Source organism: Somniosus microcephalus, chromosome 15 (assembly GCF_052327205.1).
Source record: "Somniosus microcephalus isolate GS21.2 chromosome 15, FLI_Smic_1.0, whole genome shotgun sequence".
NCBI lineage: Eukaryota > Metazoa > Chordata > Chondrichthyes > Squaliformes > Somniosidae > Somniosus > Somniosus microcephalus.
The window spans coordinates 101246792-101257745 of NC_141001.1; the positions used below are offsets into that span (position 1 = coordinate 101246792).

The 10954-nt window shown below is 43.9% G+C and overlaps 1 protein-coding gene across 2 annotated transcripts in view; it reads right to left on the reverse strand.

The window, feature by feature from the left end:
- Positions 1-9493, reverse strand: part of dhcr7 (7-dehydrocholesterol reductase) — a 54779-nt gene extending 45286 nt beyond the window's left edge. The window contains exons 1-2 of one of the 2 annotated variants that reach the window (XM_086008183.1): positions 9371-9493; positions 1788-1900 (exon numbers count right to left, since the gene is read on the reverse strand). In XM_086008183.1, coding sequence (XP_085864309.1) covers positions 1788-1900; positions 9371-9373 — 116 coding nt within the window. In that variant the 5' untranslated portion in view covers positions 9374-9493. Of the gene's footprint in view, positions 1-1787; positions 1901-8725; positions 8830-9370 lie in introns of those variants that run through there. The other variant, XM_086008184.1, reaches the window with a different exon arrangement.
- Positions 9494-10954: the final 1461 nt, after the last annotated feature.

A 10954-nucleotide genomic window follows, 5' to 3' on the forward strand; every position in this document is an offset into this window, starting at 1 on the left:
TGATTTGGGTGCAGAAATCTTTACTGCAGTGTTCAAAGAACTACAAAGCTTGCATAACTAGTCACGTGGTCTCTCTCACTTGAACGGGCAAGCCACTGCCAACATTATGCAATTGTGCAGGGTGGACATCTCACACATGCACACACATATATACATACAGATAAATAAAGTGGGGTAGTGTTACTGCTGGTTTTATCAGCGCAATCAGGGTGAAATCGGCCGAACCAGTGCAAAAGATTGGGGAATTTTAAACATAAGTTGCATCAAGCGTAAATTGAATTTCTGCAATTTTTAACGCTGGTTTAAAAATCGTGTCGCCCAAAGATGGCCCCGCCCACAAAACTGGCCCGGATCAAAATAATGAGGATGGCGAGTTTCCGTCGACTGCGCCCAGTTGTAGCTGTTTGAAGAGGCTCTTCGAATTGAGCTAGTTTTTTTAGATGCACGGGCACGTTTTAAAAGTTTTTATATATTATAAAATATTTAATTTACTAAGGAACTGACTACTGTACACCAATGAAATTGATAAATGGTTCAGTATAGTTTTTTTGTAAGTCATTTTCAATTATTTAAAATCAGGTTACTGAGAGGTGGCGGACTAGACTCTCTTATTAACAAATGCTTATTTTTTGTGATATACCCATTAACAAAACTGCACCAAGTTACCACTCTTAAATACATCAAATAATACTTTTAAATGCAAAGAAATAAAGTGAACAATTCCGTTCTATTACGCTGACCGATGGCACTGGTTAATTGAAGATTTTAAATTTGTCATTCTGCAAATGCATTTTAGCAGAAACTTGAACTGTAACCCAATCAGCGCCTAACTTCCCGAATGCGCCCAAAGTGGAATCTCACCCCAGTATATTTAGAGAGACTGGAATTCATGCAATGATACACCAATTAAATCTACAGCAGAATCTGGTAGTAGAACGCACCAAGTCCCGTTCACCCACCATCCCGGTGCTCACTAACCTACATTGGCTCCCGGTTCCCGGTCTGGCAAGAGCTCGATTTTAAAATTCTCATTCTTGTTTTCAAATCCCGCCACGGCCCCACCACAGCCTCGCCCCCTCCCTATCTCTGTAGAATCCTCCAGCACTACAACCCTCCGAGCTATCTGCGCTCCTCTAATTGTGGACTCTTGTCCATCCCCAATTTTCATCACTCTACCATTAGCAGCCGTTCCTTCAGCTGCCGAGGCCCCAAGCTCTGGAATTCCCTCCCTAAACCTCTGCGCCTCTCTATAACTCCTTCTTTAAGACGCTCCTTAAAACCTACCTCTTTGACCAAGCTTTTGGTCACCTGTCCTAATAACTCATGTGGCTCGGTGTCAAATGATGTCTGGTAATGCTCCTGTGAAGCGCCTTGGGATGTTTTACTACGTTGAAAGTACAAGTGCTTGTTGCTGTTGTTGTAAGGATCATGAGAATACAAAGCTCAGATCCTGGTTGCCAAAATGAATTTGAACCATAAATGCAGGTTTTCCTTCAGCTGTACATTTTCCAAAAGTCATTCAATACACTTGGCAATGCAGTACGAAAACAAAGAGGAAAAATAAATGGACAAAAGAAATGGCACTTACATGGTGCCTTGTATCATTTCTCAGAAACATACCGAAGCACTTCACTAAGAATGAATTACTTCGAAATTCAGTTATGATTTTTACACGGGTAAATATATAGTATAAATTCCACAGACACCGCCAGCCCACAACGAGCTCAAGATAGTCCCCATGTGGCAAAGCCCTCTTGCATGTTTGTCTGTTATATTCATTTCCTTACCAGGCTCTGCCCCATTGCCCCAGTTGTTCCTTCGCACTTGGACCAACTCCATTTGCAGAATTCTTGCTTTGTCTTTTTCCAGCTCCCGAGGACTGTGTGGCAGTCATGGCGCTCTATTAGAAAAGGACAGACAGCTAAAGGTTGGTTTGTGTGAAAATAAAGGCATAGTTATTACTCACAACAACTTTGGCAGCCCTGTAATATAAACAGGCCATTGCGGTTGCCAATTAGATAGTTATCATCTGACAGGATATTTTAGTGGATGACAAACTTGAAGTAGCCAGATAAGCAGAAAGTTACTTAATTGAAACCCAAGGCTTAATTTTATTCATTCTCCTAAATCTAAAATTCAGAAAGTTTCAGCACTTCCACAATAGCTGGGTCAGTATAAATATTGAAGTTATACCTTTTTCTAGTAGGGTTTTTACGTTGTATTCATGCAGCTACGAGGAGATATCCCAATGCTCCTGGTGCAGATTCCTGGAATTGCACCACTGCCAACTGTGTGACCTGTTCCACCAAGAGCTACCCAGGGTGTTAGTCTGATGGCAGATTATCATTCTGTTGGCTTCTCATTTTATACACTAGAACCAACACAACATCCTATAATCCAATACAATCAAATCTCATTGAAACTTATAAAATTCTAACAGGACTAGACAGACTAGATGCAGGAAGGATGTTCCTGATGGCGGGAGAGCCCAGAACCAGGGGTCACAGTCTAAGGATAAGGGGTAAGCCATTTAGGACAGAGATGAGGAGGAATTTCTTCACCGAGAGTGGTGAACCTGTGGAATTCTCTACCACACAAGGCAGTTGAGGCCAATTCATTAAATATATTCAAGAAGGAGTTAGATATATTTCTTAAGGCTAAAGGGATCAAGGGATCTGGGGAGAAGGCAGGGACAGGGTACTGAGTTTGGATGATCAGCCATGATCTCATTGAATGGCGGAGCAGGCTCGAGGGGCTGAATGGCCTACTCCTGCTCCTATCTTCTATGTTTCTATCATAGCCTTTATAAAGATCTGGGTAGCACAATGGGTTAGATACTGGCCTTGCATCTCTTGAACCTGAGTTCAAAGAGTCCCCCTTGGTGCTTTTCCAAGTTTCACACAGGCACAGTATGGGGTTGCTCCTCCAAAGCTGTTGGGCTAGGTAGAAGGTGCTTGACTCCACATCTGGCTGTGCTATACCTGACTTGGCGCCAACATCTGTCACATTGATGAGCACAAAATCATGATGCGCATAAACACTGCCAATGAAACCTCACATTTCTAGCACTGCTCCAGGTACACAACACATCAAAAAGATACTATCCCGAATCACTGCCGGTGAAGGCTATAGGGAAGGAAATCTGCTGCCCTTACCTGGTCTGGCCTATATGTGACTCCAGACCCACTGTAATGTGGTTGACTCTTAACTGCCCTCTGAAATGGCAAAGCGAGCCACCTAGATATCAAGAAGGCAGCTCACCACCACCTTCTCAAGGGCAATTAGGGATGGACAATAACCGCTGGCCTCGCCAACGACGCCCACATCCAGGGAACAAATTAAAAAATAAAATTTACAACTTCTCACTGGCTCACTCAGAGATTAGCGACCTGCCCGCAGAAAGGGTGGGAATCATTATGGGGAGTCAACAAAGGGCTGATGCTGTGCACCACCCATCAGCTGATTTTACATCAGGAATTTCCTTTCGAGGAGGGAGAAAATATTTGTCAATTAAAAAAAAACTGATGAAATTCAAAGCCTTCCTGCTTCTGTGTAGTTGATCCGGTTTTGTAGTTCGTTGTTCTCTGTAGTTCATCCTTCCTTCCCAAACTGATTGATTTACTGTAGGAGGGTTCACTTAACAGCCAGGGCGAGAACTCAAACCCTAACCCTGTAATAATCTGTGGGTTTGGACCACCTACAGTGCTCTGCTTAGTGCTTTGTGTTCAACCCTTTGTCTTCACTAATCAGGACTGCTTAGAAAAGGTAGGTATTTCAAAAGGAAACTTCTAGTGAGGACAAAGCGTTTATTTAATGGCATTTCTGGCGCATCTCGGGTTTCTCCTGATTGCAGCAGACGACATCATTTTAAACTTATTTTCTCCTCTTTAGAACAGGAGACACTTCTCCCTGTTATGAAACATTACACATGATTAAGAATCCGCCCCAAGGAGGGGAAGAAGGGACATGGGATATGAGCTGTGAATTGTTTTGCAATTAAAATAAGGAAACTTTTACAAAGAGGCTGTTAATGGGCTCAATTTCTTTTGTATTCCATGTTATTCACGCTGACAGCATAAAGCCTCCCTTGCCCTGTTTAAAATATACCGTTGCACTTTACCGTGGTTCATTTGACAATGCGTTTTTTCTATACTGGCATGAAACAGCAGGCAAATTGTACAAAGTCTACAACACCAGCATGTTACAACAGTGACTATACTTCACAAGTACTTCATTGACTGTAAAGCACTTTGGGATGTCCTGAGGCATAGAAACATAGAAGACAGGAGCAGGAGTAGGCCAGTCGGCCCCTCGAGCCTGTTCCGCCATTTAATGAGATCATGGCTGATCATCCAAATTCAGTACCCTGTCCCTGCTTTCTCCCCATATCCCTTGATCCCTTTAGCCTTAAGAAATATATCGAACTCCTTCTTGAATATATTTAATAAGTTGGCCTCAACTGCCTTCTGTGGTAGAGAATTCCACAGGTTCACCACTCTCTGGGTGAAGAAATTCCTCCTCATCTCAGTCCTAAATAGCTTACCCCTTATCCTTAGACTGTGACCCCTAGTTCTGGACTCCCCCGCCATCGGGAACATGCTTCCTGCATCTAGTCTGTCTAGTCCTGTTAGAATTTTATAAGTTTCAATGAGATCCCCTCTCATCCTTCTAAACTCCAGCAAGTATAAGCCCAATCGACCCAATTTCTCCTCATACGTCATTCCTGCCATCCCAGGTATCAGTCTGGTGAATCTTCACTGCACTCCCTCCATGGCAAGAACATCCTTCCTCAGATAAGAGGCACGCGCCTGGTTCCATTCTTATCTAATCATAGCCAGAGAATCGCCTGCAATGGCTTCTCTTTTAATTCCCGCACTGTTAGCTTTGGTATCGCCCAAGGATCTATACTTGATCCCTGCCCCCTCCCCCCAACCCCACTCCTATTTCTCATCTACATGCTGCCCCTTGGCGCCATCATCCAAAAACACAGCGTCAGTTTCCACATGTACGCTGACAACACCCAGCTCTACCTCACCACCATTTCTCTTGAACGCTCCACTGCCTCTAAATTGTCAGACTGCTTGTTCGACATCCAGTACTGGATGGGCAGAAATTTCTAAATATTGGGGAAGACCAAAGCCCTCAACTTTGACCCTCGCCTCAAACTCCATTCCCTAGCCACAGGCGCCATCCCTCTCCCTGGCAACTGTCGTTGAAACTGAACCAGACTGTTGGCAACCTTGGTGTCGTGTCTGATCCCGAGATGAGCTTCCGACCATATATCCGCACCATCACTAAAATCGCCTATTTCCACCTCTGGATCATCGCCGGAGTCCGTCCCTGCCTCAGCTCATCCGCTGCTGAAACCATCATTCACACCTTTGTTACCTCTAGACTTGACTATTCCAACACACTCCTGATCGGCCGCCCACCTTCTACCTTCTGTAAACTTGAGGTCATCCAAAACTCTGCTGCCCGTGTCCTAACTCGCACCAAGTCCCGTTCACCCATCACCCCTGTGCTCGCTGACCTACATTGGTTCCCGGTTAAGCAACGCCTCGATTTTAAAATTCTCATCCTTGTTTTCAAATCCCTCCAATGCCTTACTCCTCCCTCTCTCTGTAATCTCCTCCAGCCCCACAACACCCCCCCACGATATCTGCGCTCCTCTAATTCTGGCCTCTTGAGTATCCTGATTTCAACCACTCCACCACTGGTGGCCGTGCCTTCTGTTGCCGAGGCCCTCTGCTCTGGAATTCCCTCCCTAAACGTCTCTGCCTCTCTTTCCTCCTTTAAGACGCTCCTTAAAGCCTACCTCTGTCCTAATATCTCTTTATATGGCTCGGTGTCAAACTTTGTTTTATAACGCTCCTGTGAAGCACCATGCGACAGTCTACTACATTAAAGGCGCTCGAGACCAAGAAGTCCATGCGCTCCTTGCACTTGTTGTTGGAGGCGAGGGTGGAAGAGACAGGGGACAGGGGGTTAAGAAGACGGTTTGCAGTAGGGAAAAGAAGCTGGGGGTTATTTTTGCATTCCAGAATGATCCTGGAATAGTGAGCAGCTTTGGCAGACAAGAACAGGACCCGATAGCGCTTTCTGTGGCCCAGCCAGATCTGGCGGTGAATAGCTAAAGTAGTTGACGGTTCAAGTCTGCGTCCCTTGCTGCTGTTGTTAAATAGATACCATTTGGCTCAAGTGCTGACTCAAAAGCAACTTGCACTCTTGGTACTATGCACCCAACTATACATGTGCCAGCCAGGCTATCAATGTTTTTTTTCTATTCGTTCACGAGGTGTAGGCGTCGCTGCCAAGGCGAGCATTTATTGCCCATCCCTAATTGCCCTTGAAAAGGTGCTGGTGAGCCGCCTTCTTGAACCGCTGCAGTCCTTGTGGTGAATGTACTCCCAAGGTGCTGTTAGGTAGGGAGTTCCAAGATTTTGACCTTGTCGATGATGAAGGAGTAGACTTCTTTGTAGCGGTTTGATATGTGGCCTCGCCCCTCCCTATCTCTGCACTCCTCTAAATCTGCCCTCTTGAGCATCCCTGATTATAATCACTCAAAACATCAAAGAACATATGAGCTGAGTGGAAACATCTCCCGGACCCTCAAAAGGTAATAAAAGTAAAATTCCATAACACTTTGACCAGCTGCTTTCCAAAGCTATTTCTCCATCATTTTAACTTTGTATAAACCATCATGTTGCATGAAATATTTGATTGTTTGTTGAGTATCCACTCAAAACTTTCAGCGCCGTTCTTTAACAGATTTTTAAAAAATGATGTTAATTAATACAGCATTAACAATAACAACTTGCATTTACATAGCCCCTTTAACGTATTAAAATGTTCACAGGAACATTATCAAACAAAACCTGACACCGAGCCACATAAGGAGATATTGGGACAGATGACCAAAAGCTTGGTCAGAGGTCGGTTTTAAGGAGAGTTTTAAAGGAGTGTCTTAACTGTTCTGGCTAGGCGTCTATTCCATATATCCATTGCTCTTTGGAGAATTTTTTTTTCCAAGTTCTCCATGAACTTCTACTGTCTATGAATTGGCACTGGCATTATTAGCGCACTCTCTGTTCTGCAACCACATTCAAAATTAAATAACCTGCATACAACCACATTATCCAGGACTCTCTCAATTAAAAAAAAACACAAAACATATCCCCTCAATCTTTTCTCATGAAAACCAAAGTAGTTCTTTGAATCTTTCATAACTTAGAGCCCTAAATTTGGGAAAAACCAGTGTCACTTTTCAATGAAACTTCCCAAAAGCCTCAATATCCTTTTGAGGATAGGTTGCTTGAATGCCCACATAATATTCCAAATGTGGTCTCACCAATGATACAAGGCAACTTGGTTCAATTTATAATGAAATCTCCTTGAGATGTATCCTTGTGCTTGATTAGCTTTGTTGATGGTAGCTTCATATTGACTGTAAACTTCTAGTCATCAAACCATGCGAAATCCTATTCCACCTTTTCAAACGGACATCCCTTCCCTGTGTACACATTTCATGATTCCTGTCCCAATTACACTGCTTCATATTAAAATTTGTCTGCCATTCCTTCGACTATCTACTTAAATTGTCCAGAGCCCTTTAAATGCCTTCAAAATCTCTTATATTCATTACCTGACCACAGAGTTTGGCACCATCAGAAAATTTTATTATGTTGTTAGAAGTACACTTAGTGATAGTATAAACAGCAAAGGATTCAGTATAGACTCTTGAAGAACATCACGGCTCTCTGACCCCAGACAGAATGTTTATCATTATCTCCTGCCTTCTACTGCCAAACTGGTTTTCAATTCAATGGGCTAATTTATAATTCATTTCCAGATCGTTGACCTTCTTTCGGAACCTGTATTGCTTGATCAGACGTCTTCTGGAAATCATAGTAATATATATCCATTGGCCAGTTCTGGTCCACTGATTTGAGTTAGTTATCTCCTTAAAAGAATTCCACTAGGTTCACCATGACCTACTGCCTCACATACCATTGGCACTACTCCTTACAGCTTCTGCACAATTTGGGGTGCCAACTTTACTGGCGCACTAGTGCTGAAGTTGTGGAGTGCAACGCCACTGCGGTACCAGTCAAACCTGGTGTGAAAAGTGCCCAAGGGTCCTTAGAGCCTCCATAATACTTTTCAAAAACCTTTGTCATTAATTTAAATGGCTTGACGATGCGGATGCCTGAATGCGGTTAAAACTGCTGGGGATTGCAGTTCTGTGCTTTTATGTAAGTTTGCAAAGGCAGAGAGAGCTCTGTCCCAAGCAGCACAATTGAGCTTTCAGTCAGGCAGTATAAATGGTGCAACCCAAACTGAGCTGCTGGTCTGAGGCTAATTTATATGACAACTGTAGCACTGGTGCACTTTCTGCCAATTCTGGAGCGAAGCAGGACTAGACTTGCTGGAATAACAACAGAAAATGCTGGAAATACTCAGCAGGCCAGGCAGCATCAAGTACGGAGCTCAGAGTCTCATTCTGGAGTCAGGGCCTGAGCATCAGGGTAAAATTAAAGCAGGATCTCAGCATCAGTGTGAAACTAAACCCCAACACTACAGTCATCATCATCATGGTATATATGCAGCCTTATATAAATATTATTAAATGCACCCAGAAAAAGGTTCCCATCGGCTGGTTCAACTACAAACAGCAAACGTATCCCTTAATGGACCTACAATATCTGGTCTTTAACAATGAACCTACTTCTGAGATGATTAAAAATAATGTATTTTGGATCTCTTTTGCTGTTATCTGCAGTCCACCTTCCTGTTGGTTTCACTGAACTTTTGTATGAAACCCACTCTTCACCTTTTTAAGAGAGAAAAAAAATCGGTCTACGTTTCAGATTAACTCGAACATCCTTATTTCTCACTTGCAGTCTTGGTCGCGATAATAATCTTTGAAGATAAAAATAAATACTAAGCTAGGTCTCAGGAAGCAGAGGGAGACAGGGAGGACTTCAGCCCAAGGATAGTGATAACACAGCCACCTTTAACACTGTATATGTAACAGTGCAGACTCAGCTTCAGGCACAAGTCGCTGGATCGGAGGCCCCGAGGGGGAATACAACATCTGCCTATGCAAACTCCGCCCAGAGCGGCTGACAGCGCAGGAGTGCGTGTGTTTATCCCGCTGCAAACCCAGCAACCCGTCCGAATAAGGGGCTAAATTCCACCGGCGGAGGAACAAGACCCTGTATTTAAAGGCGTCCCCTCTGGCTTTATTTTTTTCCGCCATACGGGAGACGCAGCAAAGAGAACCGTTAAAAAAAAAGGCCAATGTTAGGGTTTAACTGCAACGAAGCCAAACGAACCAAAATTTGCAAGCGTACGTTTACTGCATCCTTACCATGCTCTTTGCCCCCTCCCCAGGCCTGTCTGCAATCTCCTTTAAAGTTGTCCTGCGCTGAGATGCTCGCAGCCACAGCTGTCAGCGCCAGTCCCTGAGCGGTCTGTCAATCATCTGCCGGGTGGTTTTATGAATGGCACGCCTTTCACCGTCAGACTCTCCAATGAGATCGCACCGTTCCACTGACCTCACAAAGGGAAGGGGCGTGTCTTTGACAGCGATTGGTCAAAGCGCCTCAAACCATTCCATAGTTCGATCTGGGGGATTCCAGGCAATGACCGGGATAACTTGGGCGGTCTTCACAGGAGTCAGGATGGTACTGTGGAAGATATGCCCCATAGCTAATTGTAATTGTTCAGCAAGAACATAGGATCGCATCCCTACATTTCCTTTTGAAACATTAACTGAACTAGTCTAAAAAAATAAGTTGTCTTCCTGACAAATGTTAAATCAAGTGTGGTCAGAGATGTGCAGATTATTTCGACAATATTTTCAGCATGACTTATGTCATTGCATCACTGATTGGGTGTGCCACTAATTAAATTTGCAAACTTCAATACGAATTTTCCTAGCCTTCAAACTTCCAAATTTTAATTGTGATCTGACGAGTTTCCAATCTCAGCTTAACTGTTAATGGGAGTTGCCAATTGTAATCAAGCTCCCTATCCCTGTAACCTCCTCCAGCCTCACAACCCTCCAAGATATCCGCGCTCCTCCAATTCTGGCCTCTTGCACATCCCCGATTTTAAACGCTCCACCATTGTTGGCTGTGCCTTCAGCTGCCGAGGCTCTAAGCTCTGGAATTCCCTCCCTAAACCTCTCCGCCTCTCTAGTTCTCTCTCCTCATTTAAAACACTCCTTAAAACCGACCTCTTTGATCTAGATTTTGGTCACCTCCTAATATCTCCTTATATGTGGCTCGGTGTCAAATTTTGCTTGATAACTACGGTAAAGGCGCTATATAAATGCAGGTGTTGGACTGGGGTGGACAAATGTAAGAAGTCACACAACACCAGGTTATAGTCCAACAGCTTTATTTGAAATCACAAGCTTTCGGAGCACTGCTCCTTCGTCAGGTGTTGTGTGACTTCTTATATTTGTCCACCCCAGTCCAATACTGGCACCTCCACACCATGGCTACTATCGACACCACAAACTGCCGGCTCAAAGTGGAGAGGATCGCCAAGAAAATCGCGCATATCGACACAGACACTTCACCTGACGAAGGAGCAGCGCTCCGAAAGCTTGTGATTTCAAATAAAGCTGTTGGACTATAACCTGGTGTTGTGTGACTTCTTACATTTATATAAATGCAAGTTGTTGTTGTTGGTCGCTAGTACCCTTAAACATCAAGAAATTTCCAGGAAGTTCTCGATAACATACATAAGCCTCCTGTCTCCTGAACTAGCTTAAAACTCTTGGACCAAATTCGTGAGGGGTCTGACTTTTTTCTTTTTGCTCATTGGCTAAAACTAAGCTTATAAACATGGACAAGCAGATACTAAGTCTGAAACGCTGACTGTTCCATACTTAATGTGGAAGCTTAGTAGTGATGCCCCAGAGTCAGACAGCCTACTGATAATC